The 27,189-nt window shown below is 40.4% G+C and overlaps 1 protein-coding gene across 1 annotated transcript in view; it reads right to left on the bottom strand.

Annotated features, from left to right (window-relative positions):
• The window catches only part of LOC149298167 (X-linked interleukin-1 receptor accessory protein-like 2), a 277,993-nt gene that overhangs the window by 6,898 nt on the left and 243,906 nt on the right, over positions 1-27,189 (bottom strand). Inside the window, exons 9-10 of the mRNA XM_089487644.1 lie at positions 4,608-4,737; positions 1,097-1,242 (exon numbers count right to left, since the gene is read on the bottom strand). Of these exons, the coding sequence (XP_089343770.1) occupies positions 1,097-1,242; positions 4,608-4,737 (276 nt within the window). The remainder of the gene's footprint in view (positions 1-1,096; positions 1,243-4,607; positions 4,738-27,189) is intronic.

Raw genomic sequence — 27,189 nt, 5'->3', positions numbered from 1 at the left:
AGCATACATAATATTCCAAATCTTTAATATCCTATCGTTCCCCCTATTGATTGAGTCCACCTTATTTTGGGTAATCAGGATAGGATTATTGTGTTTTCATATAATCAGAGATAATGACAGGGTGGACTGAATATAGAATATGCACAAATCTGCACTCTAAGCACCTACTGAATGCTTAAAACTTGGCCTGAAAAAATGAAACGTTTAAAGGAACTGTGCAGGTTTCATCCAGAGGCTCTGGGAATCTGAGAAGCTTACCAGGCCTCTGGGTCAGTGTGTTTAATTAGTGGGTGGGGTGTGGTGTTTGGCCATGGCTACTTTCACCCATGTTTTGCCCATTTCCAGGCCCTTTTGACGAGGATCCTTCTTGGCCTCTATAAACAGCAGGAGAGAACTTACTAAAAGTCTATGGAGGAACGGACTTCATTAGTATTGCCATAAAGACTCAGCTGAGTGTGGTGTGCAGGAAAATATATATCTAACCTTCAAAAAAAATGTTGTAACAAAAAATTAAAATGAATTGATCCCAGTACTGATCCATGAGGTAACTCACTTGTAACAAGGCATGGCTGTCTGTGTCTCCAAAGACATTTCATGGTAAGTAGTAAAATATCTACATCTTAGACGGACTGACCATTTGGAACAATGGGAAAATGGCTGACATCATGCCATACGCACCTCTGCAGCAGCAGATTGGGTGCTGTAGTGTGCAGCCACTGGCTGGATATGTCCGTCCGCATGCTATGTGAACAAAGAAATGTTACACGCAGCCCATCATATCCAGCCGTCAGCCACAGCTACATCATTAGGCTTCCGGCCAGCCTTAAAATGCCAGGGTCACCTCATTATCCCAGTCCGGCACTGTCTTAAAAGCCAAACATTTGCTAGCTGTATGGTTAGTAGATTGCATAGATAAAGAGTCTGATGGGGTCTCTTGGATAATCCTCTAACTGCAAGCTAGAGACATTCTAATTGTTTTAACCTTTGGGTACCAGAGGGGCAAGGAATATATTGTTAATACTCTGGCATGCTATTTAGGGCAGAGTTCACATTCCTATTTTTCAGCTCCAGCAACTAATTCTGTAATAAAACATACCTCTTGTACGCAAGATGACTGTGGCATGATTGTGCCCATTTTTGTTCTCTACGTGACAGCTGTAATTTCCCAGGTCTTTTTCTTGAATAATATCAAATATGAGCGCTAATTCCACTTCTTTCTCCCCAAGGTGTTCCTTAAGTAACCTAGAATGTAGAAAACTAGAGTTAATAGAGTCAGTGCTCTTTATGTGATGATGTTTCAAAGGGAATGCTATTGACGCAGTTGAAACAGTAGACCTGGGAGTCAATGGTGGTGTTAGCATAGAATGCTTAGTCAGTGAATATGATGGAGGTTATAGGTTATGTGGGCATAGAAACGTTAAACGCAGCCTATCATATCAAGCCGTCGGCCACGGTTACATCATTAGGCTGCCACCAGCCTTAAAGTGTAACCTCATTATCCCAGTCCGGCACTGTCTTAAAATGCAAACATTCATGGTCCTCAGCTTCAGAGCATTGTGAAGTGGCAATTTGGGAGCTGCAATTGAGGCCTCCATTGATTTTGCATCTTCCACAGCCAGGCGAGGTGATCAGAGGATCTTCCCAACTGGCTCATGATCCTCATTGCCCGCATACGCAGGAAAGTAGGGTGGCTACCTGGGACAGTGCCCAAAAATCGCAAACAGCCTTGCGAAGACCGGGACACTTAGGAGGTATGCTTAACTATCCATAGGCGCACTCCTACTTTTGGATGACTGCTAAGTGAGGTTTTTAACACTATCCGAGATGGAGCGCTGAATATCAGTTTCTTAATTCCTCATCAATATTAACAGTGAATACACATGCACCTGCGAGTATGCACTGACTTGGGAACATGTTTTTTTACTTAAATATAACAGGTTTACAACGCTTCACAGATAAAGCTGGTGTAAATAAATATTTCAGTGGCAAATAGCAGGTGTTCTATATAAAAAAAAGAAGAATTTACATAAAACTAGAGAAAAACTACAGAAAAAACGAAAAAGCATATAACCGAACGTGTTAGATGCTTTTTGGGTGGGGGTGGGTTGGCAATCTGTAAGAGTATGTAAACTGTATAATTACTGTGCAGAACTCATTAACATCTGCACTTTCCCCAAAATGAACCAGGTAAGACAAAAAAAAAAAAAAATAGAATTAGAACATAATTATTTTAAGGGCTGAAAAATATGTGTATGTTCTAATTATCCATACCTGGCAGTTTCATAATGAAATCAAATCAGCAGAAGGCATTATGGGGAATAAAAACAATGTTCTATCAAATCAATTTTCCATACTTTTCATTAAATGCACGCATTGTTTGTAACATTCTTGTGTAATTACTATGTTTGCAGAACAACTAGTTCTCAGATAATTAGAAAGATGCAGAGGATATTATTACCATTTGCAGGTCCACTGAAGCACAGACTAAAAACACCTTCAGATGATCACTTATCAAAGTGTGGATTACAGTCTGGAGCGAGTTGTTAGAGAAGCACCATTTCATTACAAGTCCAGAAATTGGTATTATAACCCTCATAGTATTTCCAATTGAAGAAGTATAATTAGTTCGTTGATCATTTAATGAACGGTTGAAGTGTTCTGCCAAGTGACATTTCCATAATCAGAAATCAATGCGTGCGTATATTTCCATTCCCTGACCTTTTACATATATTAATCATTGTATAGACACTATATTACCTTTTTTTTTACCTTTATATGCTTGGAGGAATCAAGGATCATTTATGGAGAGTAAACACCCTAATTTGATGCAAAGTGTCTATAATTCTGGGTGAAGGGGGACTCCTATTTTCACGTTAAATGCATATTTGAGTTAACTTTGCATGGGCTATGGTGCATTTGACTGCATGCAAATAGGTGCAGGCATTCTTTAGTTGTTTAATTTCTATTGGAATGACTGAGAGTAGCAGCAGCCAATCACATGTATTATATCTGAACACTAAAAGTTTGCTCAAAAATCCCTGCCTTGGAAAATTGCCCTGAAAACACTAGGGGAGGTATGCATTTAGTAACACTGATAACTAAACATATGAAGTAAAATGCATTCAAATACAACCTTGGAGACTAGGCTGTTCCATTGACCAACCCAAAGCATCAGAATGTGTGAGGCAGCTATATGCATATTCTCTAAGGGGTTCCGGTAGTTGCTTAGACCTATTTAATTGTAGGGTCACCTATGAAACCATCCTATCTTCACTGTCCCATAAGCTGCAAAACTATTCTGATCACAGTCTGTGGACAATCATGGGAATTACTGTTGGAGAGCCACTGATTGGGTTCTTCTGCTTTATCCGGCTAATGATCTGAGCATAACATCTCGTTTCAACAGCAACATCTTTAGCTATTAGTGTTTCCAAACGTTTTGCCAAAAACTGGCCAGTCCAATGATTGATCTTGTACACCCAGTGGCGCGAATGGTTTAAAACCACTAGTAAACTACAAAATTATGGGCTAATTAATCTGAGAAATCAATAGCTCTGTCCAGCCTCTGATTGCTGTATAAACATCCCACAGGGAATGATAGCTGTCAGGTACCGGCGTGGGTAGCAGATGGATAATTCTACTCAATTTCATTTCTTTTTAATTGTCTTCATTTTATTGCAGCGTAACTTTAAAAATCAAATTACAAGTAATCCAACTGATTCATATACGTATGGTTGACAGCCTGTATTGTTTTGTGTGGCTATACTATAATGTACCCCCCTTCAACCACAAAGGCAATGCAATAAGCTAGTGGTTATTTTTGTAGATACATTGACAGCTGGACATTGTCACCTAAGTAAAAGGGCACATAAACCCTTTTTCAATGATTCATCCACTGTGACATTTCCAAAGATTCTTGTAATTAATATAATATATTGCTATAGCACTGTATATTGTGTTTATTTTTAGTATACACCTTTGTGACTAGCTACTCAATACAAAAGGATACTCACATTGCTTTAGAAAGCTCCATAGATATTTATAATACCTCAACAAATAATGAAGGTTTGCTAAATATAGAACCAGAAATGGAGCATCGCAATACTTCAATAAACAGCTGGAGAACCTTTACAACTTCTGTACCTATTACTTTGCTGGGAGTACATTGATCAATAGGAATCGTTATAATCAGAAGAGGAATGCAATTTATTTTTCTACGTGAAAATAAACCAGCATTTTATAGTAGTTTATACCAATATATGTTTCAGCATTTCAAATTATCAAATTAGGGCACTTGGTCTGGGGGGTATGGCTAGGGTGGTAGAGGTTTGCCAACATTTTTTTTATGTGGCTTATTGACATATGTATTTGGTCTTTTAGACAAGGAATAATCCACCTAGATTGTAAATTCCCGTGGGAACAGGGCCCTTCATTCCTCTTGTATCTGTATGTCAATTGCTGTATTGTACGTGTCATTGTCTGTAACATTGTCATCTTTGTACAGCGCTGCGGAATCTGTCAGAGCTTTATAAATAAAGTATAATAATAATAATAATAATTTGTTTACATAGTTAAATTTACAAACACAGTTTCTGGTGGATTTTTACCTGACTACCCCTTCTTTAATATGATTTTCTAATTCTTCTATAAACTTGTCTCCTCTCATCCAGTAGATCTGGGGTGCGTTGTCTCCAGTAAATCCAAAGAAGGCTCTGCAGAATACGGTTAGTGGTCTGCCTAAGGATGAAACAGGACAAAACATGTTAGGAACCATATTTTAGTAGGCACCTTATACCCGAGTACAGGGTAGCCTATAGTATGCCATAGGATGAGGCAGAACTAATAATAAATATGCAAATCAAAGTTTTACAGTTCCACTCCACAATTGAAAAGAACGTATTAAATAATCTGGACTCAACTGCATGTCTACCTGATACATCCACCTATGTGTCGATGGATCTACATATTGTAGATCTCTTTATTGCCTCAACTATTGATAGAGTTTAAAGATGGAAGACACAATCTCTGGGTACTAAAATACCCAAAGCACCAGTGTTTAGGGTAAATCAATATTTATTGAGATTTTCAAAGTTTTCAGGGATACAGAAAGGAAAAATCAGGGAAGGGAAATTAGGGAACACAGGCACCAATATAATATGCAAGAGGTTACAGCAGGTAGCATACATGAGCATAATAACCTGAGAAACCAACAAGTATGGGAAGACATTCCAAATGAGCATAGTCATGTGCAGTGGCGACTCTAGAAACAATATATAGGGGGGGCACACAAGATACCACAGTCAAACTGGGGGGGCATTAATAATTTCCACCATTAAATCATACCACTGAAAAAACACACACACATATATATATATATATATATATATAGCCAAAAGTAATGTGCTATGGAATGATACTTTTGTTATTGGACAATACAATACTTGATCATTCAACATGGGAAGCCTGAAGCCACAATTTAGTACGACTAATCCTTGAAATCCTTTAAACAACACAATACCTTAACTTTTCCACTAAATGATTTCAGGGCCTAATATTAGTCCCTGCTGCCGATATATATATAAATATATATATAAATATTAGACCCTGCTGCCGATAGCAGGTATAGATCAACACATTAACACACAAACCCAGCTTTGCATGTATAGATCAATTGAAATTCACTTGTGATCTCAGCACTGAAGGTATATATCAAATAAACAGAATCAGACATACAAATCCTGTATTTGCAGGTATACAACAATATATGAAATGTAGCATTGCAGGTATAGATCAAATCAATACATGGAAACAGCACTGCAGGTATTAATCAACTGAACAAGACATACAAACCCTGTATTTGCAGGTATACATAAATAATGTATGGAAACATAGCATAGCAGATATGGATCTACAGAAGAACACACAAACCAAGCTTTGCAGGTACAGATCAATTGGAATTCACATAAAAACACGGCATTAAAAGGTATATTTAAAACCCCCTAAATTACAGGGATAGATCACAGGTTGCACACCCCAACTACGCTGCCCACATAGAACCTGGTCAGCACCCAGATAACACACATAAGATTTGCCATCTTTGTCCCATACACCCTGCCTGTGCCATCTTGTTCCCCAAGGCTCAAACATCCTGCTAGTGCCATCTTTGCCCTTCCACAATTATACATCTATGATACACACAATCACATTAACTCATGCTCTCCATCATTCAGACAAATCATCCATTTTAAGAAACTACACCCCTTGGAGCTTCAAATGAGGGGCTACATGTATTTCTAGGACAAAAGTTGAGTGCACAAATAATGATGGAATGTCGCTTTGGCTTGAAAATATGTTTTTTCTAACCATGGTTTTTTTCTAACTCCAGGTTTGTACTAGAAACACATCCAGCCCCTCATTTGATGCGCCAAGGGATGTCGTTTTTGCAAATGTGTACCGTGGCCCCGGTGATGCCCTTCAGTGTGAGGGGCAGATCGCCGGGGTAAGTGGTGATGGAGGTCCACAGACCTCCATCAAGGTAAGATAGTGCTAGTGACGGCATGGTGCCGTCGTTAGCACCTGACTGGGACTGCTAGCGACGGCACCATGCCGTCGTTAGCAGTCAAGGACTGTCCTGGGTGGTTACAAATTCGGCGGGGGGGCAACGAATAACATAGGGGGGGCAATTGCCTCCCCTTACCCCCCTGTAGCAACGCCACTGGTCATGTGATCGCGACCCACACGAGCGGCAGGTAACAGTATATTAGTACATTAAGGGAGAAATCCCAGCAAATAATGTGAGACGGCAAAAAGACAAGGCATAAGATCACGCTAGTGAAAACTTACAGGGAACATGACGAGGAGACGTCACCATGAAAACCGTACACAGACCGCATGGCACAGCAGCAGATCACCTGGAAGAGTACGGCATATAATGTATGAAAAGTAGGACATACGGTTGCAAAAGTGGGGCATGGCAAGGAGGTGCGTGGTTCCCTAGAAGGAGGGGGGAAGGGAGAAGGGGGGGAGGGAAAAAGAAGAAAGAAAAAAATAAAATAAAAAAGGGGGGGGGAGGCCCAGTATGGATCCGTTACGTTCACATGGGTGGTGTGTCAAATAAGGAGCTGACCGGAGAATCAGAAAGGAGCTGCATCCAATAGAACCAGGTGCGCAGATGTTTAGCTACTGCATCCGAGGCGGAACACATCAGCTCGTCAAGGGTCAGTGTCCTCCCAACGCGTTGAAACCACTCCCGTATCGTGGGAGGGGCAGAATCTCCCCAGTGCAAGGGGATCAGGGCCTTCGCTGCAGTCACTAAGTGGCGGATCACAGAGGCTTTATACCAAGTAATAGGGTAAGGCATGTGATGAAGGAGCAAAAACTCCGGCGTAAAGGGGATAGTGTTGTCCGAGAGGGTTTGCAAATACGAGTCGTCCAGAAAGGGCGTATGTTAGGGCAGTCCCACCAGAGGTGGAGGATGGAACAAGGTGAAAAGCCGCACCGCCAGCACGCGTCCGACATAGCAGAATTGTAGCGTGCAGTAGAAGCAGGAGATCGGTACCACTGGGCGAGCAGCTTGTAGGACATTTCCTGGTCCCTATTGCTGATGGAGCAGCGGTGTGTAAGAACACACATCTTCTCCCACTGATCCTCCGAGAAGACCATGTGCAGAGAAGACTCCCATTTTCCCATAAAGAGGAGCGGAATGCAGGACTGTCAGGAGGAGGCTGTAGAGAAGGGAGACGCGATGAGCAGGGAGCGAGGCGGTAACGCTCAAACGTGGTAAGGTCCCTGAGGACATGATGGGGCTGATTCAAGGACCTAAAAAAGTGAAGAAGCTGCGAATAGCGGAACCGGGCCAATAGGGTCGGAGGTCCCGGGGCCACTAGGTCCCCCAAAGACGCAAGACCGGTACGAGACAGGTAGGCACGAATACCGGAGCCCCTCGCCGCAATCGCAGTGGGGAAAAGGTCAACACCCATACCCGGTGGGAACTCCGGATTATCCCGCACCGGGGTGAGCGGCGACGGGATGGTAGACAGCGTGGTGCCTAGCAGCAAGGCGTGCCAGACACGAAGTGTCGCCTTGAGAAACAGATGATGGGAAGCCTGCCTGTTGGCCATGGGAATCGCCAGCCAGGACAGGGACCGGGCAGGGAAGCCCAAAAGAGCATCCTCCACTCCGATCCACTGCTTCTGAGACGGGTTATGCACCCACTACAAGACCCGAAGGAGGTGGCAGGCTCTATAATAAGTACGAGAGCAGGGGAGCGCCAGGCCCTCTCTCGACTTGGGGAGGATTAACGTACTAAAGCCAACGCGGGGGGAACGGCGCCCCACACGAATCCAAGAAAAGCAGAGCAGACGGCGGCAAAGAATGAGAGAGGTATATGGATGGGGATAGTTTGAAACAAGTACAATAGTCGGGGCATAGCAGTCATTTTTAAGGTATTAATACGTCCAAGCCAAGAGATCGCAAGCCCAGACCATCTTAGCAGATCAGATCGCAAAGATGTCAGCAGGGGAAGGAAATTGTGAGCATAAAGCTGAGTGAGATCAGCGGACAACCAGATTCCCAGGTATCGCAACTTCGAGGTGCACCACTTGAAAGGAAAAAAAGAGCACTTAAAGCACTGCAATCCTGTGGAGGCAAGGTGACATTAAGGATCTCCGACTTGGACATGTTTATCTTAAAGTGGGAGAGTGCACCATACATCTGAAGCTCCCGCAATATAGAAGGAAGAGAGATCCGAGGCTGAGAGACCGTAAAAAGAAGGTCGTCCGCGTATCCCAGGAGTTTATGAGAGGTGTGACCCACCTGTAGGCCCTTAATATCGGGGTTCAACCTTATTGCTTGCAGTAAAGGCTCCAGGGAGAGCACAAATAACATCGGTGATAGAGGGCAGCCCTGGCGGGTCTCATTGCGGATAGGAAAGGCGTCAGATAGAGAACCGTTGATGCGGAGACGCACGGAGGGGAACGTGTAGAGTGAGCTGACCCAGGCGAGGAACCCCGGACCAAAACCCATACAGCGGAGAGTAGCCAGTAGAAATGACCAGTCAACTCTATCAAAAGCCTTCTCCGCATCAGTCGAGAGAAAGACAGTAGGCGTAGAGGTGACTTTTGCATAGTGCAATAAATTAAGCAGACTAATGGTGCTGTCCCGGGCCTCCTGGCCCGGCACAAAACCGGTCTGGTCTGGATGGACCAGGGTGGGCAGCAACGGTTTCAGGCGCGTAGCGAGGATCTTCGCAAAGAGCTTCAGATCAGAGTTGAGGAGCGAAATGGGGCAGTAGCTGCCACACTGCTCCGGATCTTTATCCTCTTTAACGATAAGAGAGATGGAAGCCGTCAAAGTATGCGCGTGAATCTGGCCCCCCTCCAGGATTGAGTTGAAGGCAGAGACAAAGAAAGGGCCAAGGGTGTCCCGAAAGCGAGAGTAATACTGCAAAGGCAAACCATCGGGCCCGGGCACTTCCCGGTTTTAGAGGATTTCACTGCCTGAACGAACTCAGGCAGTGAGATGGAAAGCACCAGTGTTTGATAGAAAACAAACCAAGAGTTTAAAAGATGATGGAAACATCTGTAAAACACATCTGTATCCAGTATAGAAGGTCAATAAACTGTTAACATCTGCCTTAGTATTAAATAGGTCAGAACAGAATAAGGACAGAACACTCACTGGAAATAAAAATAAAGCTCCTTTAATGCTTTGACCTTAACTGGTAGGCATTGGGGAAAAAAAAAGACTAAACTGGTAGAGACATGAGCAAGGCGTAATATGAATTATAACTAAATGCACCATATGTTGGATTCACGATGTGAAGGATCCCTGTGGTATTGAGACAGTAGTAGCTCTCAAAGCATCCTTAAGTATTGTATTGCTTATCCAGATGTGAATATGGAATATGACAACAGATAAAAGCCACCTAACTCATCTGTTACACTTCTTGCTTGAAAGATTTAGAACCTATATACATCTGTCTGGTTGGAGTAACATGTTTTCCCCTTGTTAAAATGGTCTCCAGTTTTGGGATACATGCTAATCACAAACCTAGGGTACCACTAAAAATAATGTTGGCTTCTTTAAAAAAAGCAAAGGTTACTCCAGGGCACATCTACAGCCACTGCTTGTGCTGTAGGTGATATGTTCACCTAAATCAAGATAGAATTGATCTTAAAGCAAGAGAAAATCATTGATGTGTGCCTTTGCTGATCGGCTGAGGGTAACAGATCAGCATCAGGGCATATACTGATCCAAGGTGAACCTCTCTATGGGGCAAGAGGGCCAGCTACCCCAGGTACAGCTAGTCATCAGCCACCAAAGCACCTCCTTGCAATGCCAATGTACCTCATTGTTATTCCCTCTACCTCCAGAAGTGAGTGTGACCTCCACACAGGGGCCATCATCTGACCAGAGCAGGCCTTAGGTGTTCTGGCGCCCTGTGCGGACTACTCCTCTGGCGCCCCCCCCATCCCAAAAAAAGAAAGTAAAAAAAAATAAATAAATCTTGTCACAAAACTCCCTTCTCACTATCTCCTCTCTCCCTTTATCACTACCTACCACCTCTGCCCCTTCTCACTGCCTTTCCCACCTCTGCCCCTTCTCACTATCTACCACCTCTGCCCCTTCTCACTGCCCCCCCTACTTCTCATTATCCTTACTTACCTTGTTGAGTCCTGCAGTGGGAGCAGGAGGCGTCAGTCTTCCTGCTCTGCCGCGGTGCACGCTTCACAGCTGAGCGCCGGAATATGACATCATATTTCGGTGCTCAGCATTAAACGCCGGCACGGAGAGCGAGGGGCGCCGAGCGGATGCTGAAAACTTCATGAGCGACCGCTCGGCGCCCCTACCCAGGACTAAAATTAAAACATTGTTTTTTTTGTTTGTTTTAACTTTATTTAACATCCTCCATGTTGCCATCCGCCCCTGTTGCCATGGCGTCCTGTGCGGCCGCACAGGTCGCACACCCCTAAGGCCGGCCCTGCATCTGACCATGCCTTAGGTACCAAGATCCCAAGTTATAGCTCTGATCTGATCAGCTGTCAACAACCAGTTGCATACATCCAGGACCGGGTGGCAGCCTCTGTGCAGGGTTGTGGTCCTCTAGCCTTCACATAGCTATAGCACATGTATTACTAAGTGTTGTGGGGGTGATCTCCAAGGACATTTCAAAGGGGAAATGTAGAGGCAATGTTAAGAATAGTTAAGGATTTGAGGTATGTGTATATAGCAGGCATTTATGCAATTGATATAAAAGGGTAGTTTCTCTGTTTTGAAGCAGGTACCAAGAGATGACCTGCGAAGTTCTCCAAAATAGGTATTTCTATCTTTAAAACGCCATAACCAAATGTTGCCCCCTGACTTAGCTTACTTGTGTTTAACATAAAAGTGATTAATAACTACCAGATTTTTCCTTTATTTAATAAAACTCTGTTTATAAAACACAATTTGTGTGTATCACAGGGTTTCTTTATGATGAGATGAGATGAGCAGAGCATTGCTACCCCCCACTGGCATTAAATAGGTTAAAAGACTGCATACATATGCTCCCTGTGTGAACAAAATGTATGTGGGTGTATTCTTCACATTTGACTTTAATTGAAAAGGACAATTTATTCTGTTGTGTAAAAGGAAAAAAAATAATGTGGACTATCAGAAATGACAGCATCAAGCCTTTACTTAACACATCATGCTGGGCAGTGAGTGCAAAAGGAATAACCTTTCCTAGCAGTAATGTTCTCCTGTTGAAAAAGTGAAGCAAGGAGAACACAACATTTCAAAGTATTGCCATTCCCTAAGGCAACAGAAGACTGGAAATCTAGAATCGCAGGAAAGTAATGTTTGGGCTGAACGCTTGTTCTCCAGCCAAGTGCAAGTGAAGGAGGATAATCAACTCTCTGCCACATCTCATAATAATTTCTTTCTAGACATCTAGACTGGATCATGTTATTACTGATCGACATTGCTATTTTGTACAATTTAAGAGATTTATAAGGCCATTATCTGTATGTAAAATAACATATTTCAGATTGTCCAACCATTTGGAGATTCCAATTAATTTACATTTGGTTGGACTGGTGCACAAACAGCCTTTTATGACTGCAAGAGAGGAAAAGTGTAAGAGGGAGGAAAAAAAATAACAGACGTGGGGAAGAAAAACTGGAGGGGGGGTAAGTAGGACATAATGAGGAAAAGTATGGGAGTGGTAGAAAGAGAGGAGTAAAAGGATGGATGTAGGAGCCAAGTATTATAGAAGCTGTCATTGTTCACAACAGCACAATTCCCCTAGTGTTTACGCAGCCTCTTAATCTTTGCTGTCGGAATTCACAAACGTAGTCTGCCAATGGTTGTGGTAGGTGGAAAAAACTCAAGGTTGTAGTCAATGCAAGGTTGGTAGCAAAGTGCTTCAGGATGTATGTACCACAGAGTTCATCGTGGCTTAAGGAAAATCCAAAAATTCTATTTTTTTTATAAGCACCTGAAGAAGTTGTAGTATATGCAGGAACAACACAAACCTAACAGTTCTGTTATCTTTGAGTAGTTGATTGTCATGTCTTGAAAAAAAAATAATGTTATGAATAAACCAGGACAACTACTACTATGAAGTGAACCTCTACTCCATTGTACTCAAGTACTCTACTTGGACGTGAATGAGGACGTTTAATTGTGTCTGTGGGCTATTTTATGGTTCCAGTTATAAAATATATTTATCAGCAGATGCTCTGAAGGAGCTTTCGATTTCCATAAAAATCAATTCGGAGAGGTTCTAAGCCGCAGTGTCATCTGATGAATCAAGGCCACTGCTATTCTGCTATTAACGCTGAAGGACTTATTTATGCCCTACTCCCAAACCTTTAGAAGCTCCGTATGCCTGCACATTTATAAGAATATTTAGCTCAGAAACAAATACAAAAATTATATAGACTTCAGAAAGGCGCTGCACACATTTTGCCATATATAAAAATATAGTATTATAAGAAATATAGTAATATAAGAAATAGTATTTTGTTATACATCTTATTCCACAGCAATATTTAAACAATACAACAATATTAGTGTTAATGTTGTACCAATTAAGATCAAGAGCGTCAACACCATTGGGTTTAACAGATGTTTATCGTATTGAAGTATATTCAATTTACAATTAAGCAAGACTACAGTTTTAAAATTAATGAAAAATGTATTTTTCAAATATTTTTTAATTTCTATCAATATATTATTTACAAATTATTTGTTTCCGTTAGATCTGGGGACGTGAAAATGTAAGAAAAATAAACAAACGTCTATAAAAAAAAATTAGAAAGAAAAAAAAAAAAAAGAAATAAGTTGGAAAAAAAAATTATATAAATGTTATTTATAGAAAAAAATCAACTCCCCAATTGCCAGCGATAATCTTGACCTCAATTAAAAGGTTCAGAATGGAATACCGATTTTCTGGTAGCGGAACAATAAGAGAAATATTTCCTACAGGAACCAAGGCTCTGTCCCAAAAGCAATCTTTCATGCAAGCTCTGCATTCCCATGCTCTATCAATCATTGGCTACTGTTTCCCATTTCTAACCACACATCATCTTATATGTGTAACTCCCCTACAAAGAACCCGGCCAGGGATTTCTTTAACAATAATACAAAATCCTTCAAGTGCATAGACGTTGAAATACCTACTCATTTTACCAGCAAACAGGTTTGTAGGAAAGCTTATTTATTTATTTTTGAAAGCCCTAAAGCAAAACTGAGACAAAACCCTCCTTATGTGGGAAACATTTCTAAAATCTTACACTGAGCTGTTAAGGCTGGATGTGTAATACAGATACCAGTTAAAACATTTATCTGTCTTACAGGCTAAACATTTGCGAGTGGCCCGTAAATACATTTTGCCGTTTAAAAGCCTTGCTTTTGCGGGATCATCATTTTGAGTTCTGGGCTTTCTATTTGAGTCTTTATATCAGGAAAACCAGGCAGACTAGATGGGCTGAACGGTTCTTAGCTGCCGTAAATTCTCTGTTTCTATCGGTGCGTTTTAATAAACAACATTACCTTGCAACGAGGAGATTTTATCCCTTTCTCCATTTAGAATAATAACGCAGCCATATATAAAGATGTGTAACTGAACTGCAAACCCATTTCATTGGACACACATACATTTCCCCATAATGTACATTTTTATATTAATTCTTGAACACGATTACAAATGGACTATGTTTGTCAAACAATAAACAATGACCCTATCAAGGTTCTCCAATCAAAGCATCACTAGTAATATGGTTATTGGATGTTGTGTTGTTCAGATTCATACTTTCCAGCTGTGACATCAAGTCGAGTAAATGCAGGAGCTTTTATGCTAATTTCCATTATTTTTCCATAATCGGTCATTGGAGATTGATTGGATATCCTACAATCATCCCATGTAGGAACTTTCCTTACTTTTCGTCCCATTGGTATAGCATTTAGCACTAGGGAGAGTCTACAGCCATTCAGTCCTTCTGTAACAATGTCATCAAAAGCCTTTTAGGATGAAGCTGCAATTTTAAATATGATGCGGCAGCAAGAGTTGTATTCACATACAGCACATAGTACTATTACAATTTTATATTAATACCAAAGTGGATGGAAATAATATTCTGGAATGTGTGACAGATTGGAATGGTCTGAGATCTGTATAATTCATACTCACTCTAAAAATAGAATTGATATTTTAATATAGAGAACTTTACACAAAGTAGAGTAAATACCGCCGGCAAGCAAAACAAAAGAAATTGTCATATACTACAATAGTGCCAAAAATAGTCCCAAACCCTACACATTGTGTCACTTTGGGTTGATATCTTCCCTGTTTTACTTCGCTTGGTCTCACATCCAGTATACTTTTGTTTCTGCATGTTGTCTAGCTCAAGGTAATTTTGGTCCCATTTAGATTTACAATCCTCTGTAAGTAAGAAATGATTTTCAAACAGTTCTGGGGATCTCACAACATGAAAGTTGTGGTCCCATTTTCTTAAAAATCCTACTCCGAGGATCAATAGCCATAATTACCTTTTTGGATGTTTATTTAGACACTAAAAGCTGTGAAGAAATTGGATTTCTATGTGAGGCTGTGAATGTTTGTGCTTTTCACCCTGAAATAGAACCCATTATTTTTGATCCTTAATTCCCTCCCAGCAGTGAATGTTTTCAGGATATCCCAGTGCAAAAATATTCATAACTCAGCACATCGCAAATTAGGAATTCAACCCAAACAGGTTCTTCTTCAATATTGGAGGGTTCATTATAAGCCACTACCTTAACATGCCATACTTGGTGCTCTAAGTAATTAACCTCTAAAGCATTAAATAAGTTCTTAATTCATTACATGCCTCTCTTGAAGCAAAAGAGTCGATTGGGAAATGTTCTTTAAGTGGGGTCACCTTGTCTGCTTTACCCAGTAATTTCCAAACAGAAGTCCCTTTTCTTGCAGTACTTTTTTACTGTCAATCAAACATTTTTCTTCTGAAATCCCTGTTGATAAGATCACAACTGCTGACTATAGCAATGCCTTTTGATGGATAAATCTTATTTTGAATGTTTGATGGATGAATTGCACAACAACCCGCTAATTCTCAAAGGGCTCTTTGATTCAATCCAGCATCATGCAAAGTAGATATATTTAAATACATGTATTCTAGAGATAAAAAGCATGTAAGTGATTACACAAAAACATAAGCATATTTGACATAATCCCATCCCTGGTTATCTAGAGAATATTTAACCCATTCTAACACTGTAACATCTAGAAAAGAGAGAGCATAATAGTGTATATAAAGGTAACAGCTGGTGATAATAATAATAATGCATTATTATTCATGGGACAGGCCAAGGGTGCACAACTCCAGTCTTTGAGGGACACAACTTTTGGATATGCCAGCATGAATGTAGGCAAGTCAAGTGAAGATGTATTAATGTATTAATGGGCAGCGATACACAGAATTCTTGGTTGTGTTCCAAGAGGACTGGAGTTGTATACCCATGGTGTAGAGTGTAGTGGAGGTGGGAGCAGCTAAAAAGGGGGGGGGGGGCAAAATGGTTGAGTATTTGGTTATTATTCACTTTAAAAAAAACACTTTTTGTTTTTTACTAAACAAACCATAGCTGAGCTAGGTGCATTTTTATACCTCCTCCAATGTTGAGCATTTTATCTAGCGTATGTTTAGGGCAAGCTCACTCTCTTTGGTAACTTACTCTAGGAGCCTCATCAGCATCATCGTGCGCATGGTTTACCCCTTTAATTGTTTTAATACATTTTTGGGCATCAGTTTTTATTTCAGTAATATGCTTTGTTCTCGGAGTATACATATAAAGGGCTGATAAAACTTTTTCTGCCAAAAATCCTCTAGAAGCCAAGAAACAGATGCTCCACAGGCAGTCCGTCTCGCATACAATGAAGTGCTGTTCTCTGTGATAAAAATCACTCTAGTTTTATTCTATAAATCCAGACAACTACACCAAAAGCAGACGAACAAAAGAGCCTATTTAATACGTTTTGCTTGGCGTACACTTAATCACAAGATTGCATTATGTTTGGGCACATGCCACACAAAAAGTCTTCTGCATTCATTTTAACCAACAGTACACAGTGTGTGATTTTACCAAGGAGCAGGGCACTTCATCGTGGTACACCCCAACAATTATGCTGATGACATTAATAATTCAGTATAAAAACATCTACCTCCACTGGGCAATATCATCGCTAGCATGCATCTTTATGGGAATAAGTTCAGTTGCATTAAGCGCAAAAAAGAAGGAAAATTGTTTCATTTTTTTCTAAAATATTTGAGGAGCATTAAAGAGGTGATTAAAATACAAATGTAACCTGATGTTAAATATTCCTAGCTATAGATACTGTACATTTTGCATGTAATACTGACCTTACAAATGAATTTGCTTGATTTGTGTCATACTTTGACGAGTGGGGGAATAGGATTTGGGGGAAGAGAATGTACAAAAACAGTTCCCGGTGAGGTTAAGGGTATGTGGGTTTGAGAGTGCTGATGAGAGGAAAAGGGTAAAATAGTTGACAGGCAGGAGAGTGTAGGACGTAGTAAAGAGGAGGAGGGTTAGGATGGGAGACATAGAGTAGAGGGGTTAACAAGGAGAGAGTGAAGACATTAAGAATGGTGCTGGGAGAGGAGTGTGGGGGAAGACAGTAGGAGAATGATGCTGGTAGGATAGAAAGAGATATAAAGAATGAGATCACATGATGCGCAATGATCCCCTATCACTCTGCCCAACACCGACTAATTTTTTTCCTCTTGCGCAGAAGGGAAGTTATATGATATTACTTTAAACATTCTAAGGAAGATGCATTTAGGCACTGCTTAAAAAGATTCTGTTAAACGTTAAATGAAGAAGAACAGGAACAATTTGGTGGGAGAATCCACAAAAAAGAGCCGGAACAACAAACTGTTACTATTCCATATACCATACATGCCAACAGTGGTGTTTTTTGCAGATATAGCCACATATCAAGTCTTTCCCGTACCATGGAGAAAGTCTAAGACACCCGCCAATAATCTGGGGCTCAGCTGTCCAGTGACCCTGCACAAGGTTCTGTGAGTCCTACCATCCTTGCACCCCAACACCCGCATGGCCTAACATCTTGTTCTTGAGCACAAGCACAATTCTTTAAGATTGCTTTGAAGTGTGGAAACAAACACCTCAGATGAACAAAATGTGTTTTGGCAGAAGTCAACAATCTTGATTCTTTATACATTATGTGAAAAAAATGAGGGTTGGAATTGTGTAGTTAGATAGTATAATGCTCTTTACTTTCCATATAGGTTCCTGAACATGAAGTATGGCTTCAGAGAAAACTGCTTGTTTGACAGAATGTGAAATTAGATTGATGTTACAATGAGAAGTGAACATTTCTTTCTGCAGATTAGGAAAAGAAAGGAACCATAAAAAATGATTTGTGAATTGTAATAGAAAAATTTCCCTGTGCGATAAGCCTCCCCCCCCACCGAGTTCAGATAATCATATTTTGATCATTTTTGTTAGTAGCTAAAAACATAACAGCCCAACAATATTCTGCTTCTTACAAACATCTATCTCCTATGAAGATAGAAATATGTCTCAGATCTGTCATTTTGTAAAGTATAATGAAAAATCAGGATTGTCTGTTTTGTTGCAGGGTGTTATTGCAATCAGTGCACACTAGGGGTCACTATTGCAATCATGAACTAGCAGTTAAACTAAAAAGGGTTGTGTATTAGACCACTATTTTCATAGCAACTGCTCAGTGAGCAAAGGCAGACAAAAGCATATTATTAGCAAGTCAAACACTTAAATGAATTTTCCCTTAAGAAAAATATTTATAATGAAATAATGAATAAAAGAAATAAAATGAAATCTCTATTTTGGTGTAATATCTTATAAGGAAAGGTTATCAACAAATCTACTATAATTGTGATCCTGCACCCACACAGGGTACCAAACAGCATGGTCCTCTAGGGTATTAACGCCACATCTCAGTTAGAAAATCAACCACGATTTATTTGTAGTCCACATATGAAGATATTTACAGTATTACATAGTACACAAATTCCCTACAAACAAAAGCCTAGCTCATCTGAGCACTTACTAACATATAACTCCCTCACTACTAAGGGTCTAAACTAAAACAAAACATAATCCCACAGTGTGAGCATGCTGCAAATACAGTGTGTTGGCTGTACAATGTATACAAAAAACAAAATACTGTCTGCGCTTCTCACCCTAATAAAGTTGGCAACAAATATATAAACATAATATAAATGAGAGGTTTTGGTTATATGAATTGGCCAAAGCATAATTAAGCTCACCCGCCACGTCATATACATTGTACAGCCAACACACTGTATTTGCAGCATGCTCACACTGTTTGGTAGGCCTTATATTATACATTTGTATTATTTGAGCCTGAGACTAGCTTAGCGCACCGACATTTTTTCTTTTCCCTAAATGCAGTTATGCCAATGCTGCTGCTAACTGTTACAGTGTTATACATTTGTTTGATTCATAGGTTTGCTTCTGGCGACTTATATGAATGGTCCAACTCTGTCCCTTATTCATAAAACAAACCTATGAATGAAACAAATGTTAGCAGCATTGACATAGTTGCATTAATTTCACACTACAGAATGAATGGGAAAGGGCAGTTGCTCAGACTCTTCATTGGTTGATGCCAGACGAGCCCCCTGTCGGGAACCAATAGAGCCGCTCTTATGGATCTTTAAATCCTGGTGCCAAAGCCGGATTTCCCGCTTAGTGATTCCCACCCTGATGAAGCCGATGTGCATCTTGGCGAAACGAACATTGGGTTAGAGTGTTAGGGATTTATTTTTCTCACGCTATTAGTTTTTTGGGGGTTTTCGCACTAATAGCTTTTTCTTCCTTGTGGATTCACATATTAACCCCTGCTATACTACTGAAGATTTAAGATAGGCAAGAGGCAGTTACTTGTATGGGGGGAGGGACCGGAGAGATTAGCTAGAAGATATATAGGGATTTTGTCTTAACTAATGGGCTAGTCTAGTATATATATATGTATATGTATATATATATGTATATAAGATTCTTTGTGTTGTGCATCTTCGTGTACATTTATCCGCTGCCATATTCCTTTGTTCGTTATTTGGTTTGACAAACAAAAACGCAACATTCGTGTCCATTTTCATGTTCCCCCAAATACGAAGGCACTAGTCTAGTTTTTAGTGAGTGTGTAAAGTTAGGAGTGAGTATGACAAAATGCAGAAAAGAGATGCCTATTCTAGGAAAGTGTAATGGCTCTAAGGGTATGAGAGTAATAGAAATGGGACTACATAAACTGAAAAGATGCAATACAAAAAAACATTTAGATTGCACACTGTGATAGACGCTGAAATATAAAACTAGATTAGAGGTGCACTAAAAATAATACTTAAACATAATAAAAAGAACGAGGCTTATATTAAGGCAAATCAAAAAACCTATTGCAGATGGTGTGTGAGGTTATTCACTAAGACTCTATTACTCTTTCCATGCCAGGTGTGTGAATACATTACAATACATTGAAATTTATCTTAGGCGTGAAAGGGTTACTGAATATTCCAATCATGATGTAGTTTTAAGTGGAGAAGAAATTCTCAGTGCATAACAGTTCAGTGAACCAAAACGATAGACAAAAATACAGCAGAATGCAGAAAAATGATAATAAAAAATATAGCACTTCAGGGAGAGCTTTTTTTTATGTTGTTGATTTAAAACCATAATGTTAAAGCAATTAGTCTTGCATGATGGGAGCAAACACCTGCAAGGCAGCTTGCCAAAAGGGGCTGCCACCACTTGAACTTACTATACTGATGTTGCCACAATTATTTCACCGACCGCATTCTAATATGCTCTTCAAATAAAGAGCACGGGGGCAAGAGCAGTCGAGCAAACTGCAAGCTTGCCATTTTTAGTGAGCTGACCTTCTGAAGGATGGATTTAATTTAACTGTTTCAAGTGTTTAGCCAGCAGATCGCATGAAAGGGAGTGTTGTGGTGATTTGATCAGTTGTAATCAAGAGATCATTTCAGATCATCAATGAAAGCAAAGATTGCTTGTAAGATACAAGCGTGTATTTACATATGTCGTGCTAGTAAACCAATCAGCGCCAAAATATGCCATTTAGGTAGCTACTGTCTACCAAGTGCAATAATCTGCTTGAAAACCACATAGCCTCATAATGCTCCAGTTTTAGTGTCTTGTGAATTTTCCCATATGAAGCTAATCTTTAGTGTAATAGATTGCTGGGTATTCACAACCCAGGGCAAATCTCACAAGGGTATCTTCCTATTAATTTATTTATCACGTCTCAGGCTTTAATTACCAAGTCACTTAGCATAGCAGAGTTTGACGTATTCCATTTATTTACCCTATGACCTTCCACCTCCATAAGATACTCCCTAACCAGCCTCTCTCTCTGTTAAACTACTTCATGTCCTCTTTCTTGTCCTTTTCAACCCTGTACCCACATTCCAGCCCCCCACAGCCTTTAAACCTCTTTTAAAATTTTTGGACATTACAGCTTTTCAACCTTTTATCTTCTCTTCCCCATCATTTTATCTCAACTTTTCCTCTAGGAGGCATAAAGCAGTCCATGTCCACCTAATCAAGGGAGGACTGGCACCTTACGACCCAGAGGGCCCAGTTGACCCCTTGACTATAAAAATAATACGTTGCTTCATAACAAACACAACAAAAAATCCTGCATGCAAAATAACAATTAAACATACCAAAAAGTCAATACTTCCTATCCTGTGCCATAAGTTAAAATACTTTTTTTTACTTCAAAAAAAGTTTATTCGAAAATGTAGCTAAAGCAAGTCAAATGAAACAAAAACAATAATACAATAAATTCAAATCACAAGTGGAATGAAAAATGACTGTGTCCGTTTCCTTATACAGTAAAATCAAACCACAATGAAGTAGGGAAAGCCACAAAGTCAGATATGCTTCATAGGCTGTCAATAGCTTCTGTACAAGCAGTAACCCTGAAAATAGCAAAATAACACAGAAAATAGTGCAATACAGCTTTTTAATAAAAGGGATACAAGATAAATAAAGGGTCAATTGCTCAAAGCTAAAAAAGCATCCCAAAAGTTTATCTGGGCCGCGAGCTCCAATAAGGATAAAAACCTTGGGTCATTTCATGGACACCACCACCGCTAGAGATGTGGGTTTTTCTGTAATGAATATCTAAATATGAGTGTATGAGAGTTGGCAAAAAATTAGGTAGGTTAATACAGTCTAACCTTGCTGTTGCTTCTCTGCAGGAGGATTTAGACAGAGTGGGAGACTGGGCAAGCGAGTGGCAAATTAATTTCAATACAGGCAAATGTAAAGTTATGCATTATGGGAAAAAATAACAAGAGGTCCTCTACTGAGACTTGAATAACAAAGATTTTATATGCAACAAAGGGATTCTTTACAGTAAGGGCAATTAAGGAATAGAATCTGCTGCCAACAGAGGTGGTGCTATCAATACAATGGATGCCTTCAAAAGGAGTCAGGATATTGTTTTAAAAAGGCAAAATATACAGGGGTATAAATTATTAAATACTTATTAATATTTTATAGCTTCTTGATCCAAGGAGAAACAATTTCCTTGTCCAGTGTCACTGTTTTTTGTTGCCTGGATTTTTGAATTTTGCCACTACGCCACATCACTATGCAAAAGCATGTTATGCCTTTGCACCCCCAATGGAGATGGAGGCAGGTTTTGTTTGTTTTTGCGTGGTGGAGATGAAAATTGAGGTGTGGGTTAGAAGTGTGGGGTTCACTTTTATGGATTCAAAAAAATAACTAACCCTCACATCTAATTTTGCCTTATCTTTTTTACATAAACATGAATATTACCATATTGGTCAATGACAGGATATACTCTTATGAAATCTATGATACCTTTAAGTGAACCAATGCTTGAGATCTTAGAGGATACATCTTCAGGTGTAATCATGAAATCAATCACTATGTCTGTGTGTTTCAAACACTGGAATACTAAATAGTATCACTTGTCCTTATTAGGGACCCCACTTATATTTAGTCCCGGTCTATACCCCTGACTTTTACTTTTGGTTTTACTCTAGCACTTGACAGTGACAAACACTTACATGCTAAGGTCATATCGAGCACAGCTGTTTCTTCTAATAGGGTGGAAGCTTCTGTCTTGCTGCTGTGAGTGAAGACCCGATCATGGATCTCTACTGACCCCGCGAGTTCCTGCTGCATTAAGGGTATTCCCTGGTGACATCAGCAACGATGAACTTCCACTCTGGCATTTAAATCCTTTTTGAACGTATCAGTGCTCGGCTAGAGTGTTGTTACATGGACCACTAATTGTGCTCCCAGCAATCAGAGGGCAGAGCAGGCTATCAGTCTGACCGGCTCATCTCCCATACACCTTTAGGGATTTACCTCTGCTGGTGTAAAATGTGGCAGGTCAGACCAAAGGAGGCAAGAAGGGTCAGGTCAGAGCAGGGGGATGCTGAAAGGACATGTGTTGGGGGTGCAAAAAGGCAGGGAGGGGCCAGTACATAACTAGGCAGGACCGGTGCCAGAATTGGGTGGTGCTGGGGGTGTGATGGCCCACCTTACCACCTTACTTTATGGCGCTCAGCTTCAGAGTGTTGGGAAGTTGGCACGTCAGAGCTGTATTGGAGGTCTGTGTAGCAACGACATTGATTTTATCGCTCCCCAGCACATGATCTCCTTTGGCTACAAAAGCAAGACAATGTGACAGCTATCTAGGACAGTGGGACAGTGCGTGAAAATCAGAAATATTTTCTATGTCAACAACCAATCACCATCTGCTTTTTGTGTAACATGCCAATTAACTGTTTCTGGCCAAAGTTATGAATGAGAAAAAAATTTACACCATTTAAAGAATTGTTCCTGGGATAGATGTGGCATTTAACTTCATCGTAGGTGGGGCAGTCCTTTTCATAGAATGATTGCAAATCTACAAATTACAACCAGGTTTATTGAGGTCTTGGGATAGTGGGATTTCACTGGGGCTTCATAAGCGGAATAAGGTTGCATTTAATTAACAGACAATGAAAAGGCATCTGGATAAATTTGCAACAAGGCACAATTTATTAAATATTCACGATTCTACAAGGCTGGGAACAAATTTGTGCAACCCCTGCACGTCTTTTAAGTTTGCTCTTCAAAGAAGAACCTTTATTATAAGTGAAGGTTTGCCTTTAATACACTGTATCCTAACATAACTCTCCGCAACAGGATTGCTTTAATTTTTGTGCTGTCTTGCTCGTATTGGTTGTTCACATTTAGCCGATGAAGCATTAAAGAGTGAATACGAGTTGATTCAAGTGCATGTTGAGAATGCACGGACAATCAGATTTTGCTTATCCAGAAAATGCCTAAATAAAGATACAGAAGTCAAAAGTAGCCAAATGTACAAAATCTAATTTGGTTGTAACAGAAAACACCAATGCAAGTAGAGGAAGATAAAAAAAAGTGTTCAGTTTTTATGGATATATTATTTTTATTAATAGCAATATATGTACTTAATGGTTTAGATTTTACAATACAATAAATCTTTAAGGGATGGAGTGAAAAGGAAGAGAAAAACATGATACATAACAATAGTTTGTACTGTACTTGTGTCCGTAATAGAACAAAATCCCAAAAATACTAAGAGGACAAAAAGCTGTATTACTTACCATACCGCTGATCATTTTCTGCAGCTTGCTTTCTCTCTGAGAGTACAGGAGCCAGAAGTGTCCGTAACGCACCGTTGGACCCTCACTGGTGGAAGTGATGATTTGACAGAGCCCATTGACACTCCGCGGGACCGGTACCGTCGAAGAGAGAATGCAGGTGGCAGGTAGTGATCGAAGGTAAAGTAAGTAATACAGGTAAAGTAAATAATACAAAATAAAATGAGCTTTTTTTAACTAAAATATAAATCCAGAGTGGGACAGATACACGAGACCCATACTCACATACAGCATATGAATGCATCTATTAGCCCTGAAATATATCCTGTTGGAAGCAGTCTAGGCTTTATTTGCCAGATGCTATTTAATGTAGTCAATAACCTAATTGCTTTAAACTTATTAGTGGAGAGAATTCCATGTTACTGCTGATTGTCTTGATTGCATTTAGTTGATAAAACTCTCATTAGCTGCATACTTCCTGGCATCGCCAGAGTCAGGTTTAGTGTCATCAGGGTGTATTGGCATGAAATATATCATTTGATTTTCCTTGCATAAAATTAACAAATGACTCTGCACTAACACTTATTCCCAAAACAATTCTTCTTTCATACCTCAAGAATAGATCATTTTTATTTGCAATAAGTGGAATGATTTTTTAGTTAGCTGCGAGGGATTAGATTGCAAGGGTTCTGGATGTATAAATCCCTTTTACAGACTAAACAACCGTTTCTACTAATCTATAAGCAAATGCATTGCTACTTCTCATTATTATTGTCACACAGTAAAGTATAGCAGACGTAGGATATATTGTAAGGCCTCTGCTTACATGTTTTTTTGCTTTACTGATTCCTGATTTAGTGAATTCTGAGCTGCCTGCAGGTCCCTTGCTTCTGCTAGCATGGCTGCGGTGGAAGTGTCAGCTTAGCAGTCCTGCAGAGTATTTCACATAGAGACGCTCTACAGGACACCGGGAGAATAAGGAAATTAAAAGCAGTCATACCAAAATCAAATTAGGCATATCTGTTAGTTTATGGGCATACCTGCCTCCAGTAAACTAATGAGTAAGGCAGTAAGGCTGCCAGTTGATCAAGAGCTTCTAGTCACTGTGTGACAGCTGGCCCAGCAAGATGGGAAATAACTTTATCCTGCATATATATATATATATATATATATATATATATATATATATATATATATATATATATATATATATATATATATATAAGCAGGATAAAGTATATACTTATACTTATTATAGAATAGTAGCAGAAAAACAGCAGAGGCCATAGTACCCTGTTAGAAGGGCTGCGGCATATATGCAGGGCCGGCCTTTGGGGTGTGCGACCTGTGCGACCGCACAGGGCGCCACACTCCAGGGGGCGCCGCCGCCACCGTAGCGTACCGCTGCCGCCAGCAGCGTACCTAGCGGCGGGGGGGGGGGGCGAGCGGCACCCGGTGCCGCTCATCAGGGGGGCACCCGGCACCCCTCCAGAGACGGACAGTAATGTCCGCCGCTGGAGGAGCAGGCTCGCAAGGGAGCGGTATCGGAGGTCTTTAACAGACCTCCGGCTCCCTTGAGTGATTTTAAGCCGGTTCAAGGATCTCCCTTGAACCCGGCTTAACATCACTCAAGGGAGCCAGAGGTCTGTTAAAGACCTCCGATATCGCTCCCTTGTGATCCGCGCGGCAACAGCTGCTGTGCGCCGGGGTTTGTTGTCAGATCCCGGCGCACAGCACTGAAGCCGCGCCCACCACTGTCCGTGCCCTCTGACCCGGAAGAAGACAGAAGACAGAAGAACTGAAGAAGAAGAACGAAGAGGAGGAAAAGGAGCTGTAAGGAGAAAAGAGGAAAGGTAGGAAAGCATTCAGTGAGAGTGGATTGGTATGTGTGTGGATTAGTGTATATATGTGTGGATTGGTATATATGTGTGGATTGGTATATATGTGTGGATTGGTATACGTGTGGATTGGTATGTATGCGTGTGGATTGGTATGTATGCGTGTGGATTGGTATGCGTGTGGATTGGTATGCGTGTGGATTAGTATATGTGTGGATTGGTAAGTGTGTGAGAGTGATGGGTGTTATGCTGTACCATTTCCAATGTCTTTTTCATGATCTAATTATGCTCTAAAAGTACATCATAACTCCCATCACTCTATACTGTTCCATACAGTGGCAGAGCTGGGAGGCAGAGGCCTTGCACCCCCACCGCAGGACTCCTGAAAGGTAAGTGAACTTCAAAGAGGGAAAGGGTAGATAGTTAGGAGGGCGTATATAGGGAGAAGGGAGTGAGACAGGGGAAAGGGGGTAGATAGGGAGAAGGGAGTGAGAAGGGGTAGATACGGCAGAAGAGAGTGAGAAGGGGTAGATAGGGCAATCATACTCCTATCATGCCAAGTCTGCGAGTAAATCCTGGAATCTGGGTATGCCTGGGCATGATAGGAATGTGATTGCTGTTAATCATATATATATATTTGATATATATAGACTTGAAAACCGAAGTTGTTTGTGTGGTTATTTGGAAAGTCCCTGGAGTGCCGGTAACTATTTTTGGACATTATATATATATATATATATATATATATATATATAATATTATTTAATTGTTTTGTCCTATTTTGGTGTGTTACTTACTTTAAATAAAAGTGTTAGATTTTTTTATGGTGTTGGGGGGGTCATATTCGGTTTTGGCCAGGTAAATGCTGCACTTTCGGCTTCAGTCCAGAATTCGTTTCGGTGCATCCCTACTACTAAGCCAGACAATTAAGTGGTAGGCCTAGACCACATCAATGTTTGGCGTAGTATATAGTGATTGGGGTTTTGTTACAAGTTTTTATTCCTTTCTTTTTTTGGGATGGGGGGGCGCCAGAGGAGTAGTCCGCACAGGGCGCTAGAACACCTAAGGCCGGCTCTGCATATATGTAACTGCACCAAAAAAAGATATGAAAAAGGCTTCCTGGAACATGTATC

This window comes from Sceloporus occidentalis, unplaced genomic scaffold (genome assembly GCF_023333645.1).
Source record: "Sceloporus occidentalis isolate IW3139 unplaced genomic scaffold, rSceOcc1.0.p SCAF_34, whole genome shotgun sequence".
NCBI classification, from domain to species: domain Eukaryota; kingdom Metazoa; phylum Chordata; class Lepidosauria; order Squamata; family Phrynosomatidae; genus Sceloporus; species Sceloporus occidentalis.
Note: the sequence above shows the minus strand (reverse complement) of the source record. Positions and strands in the feature narration are given on the sequence as shown.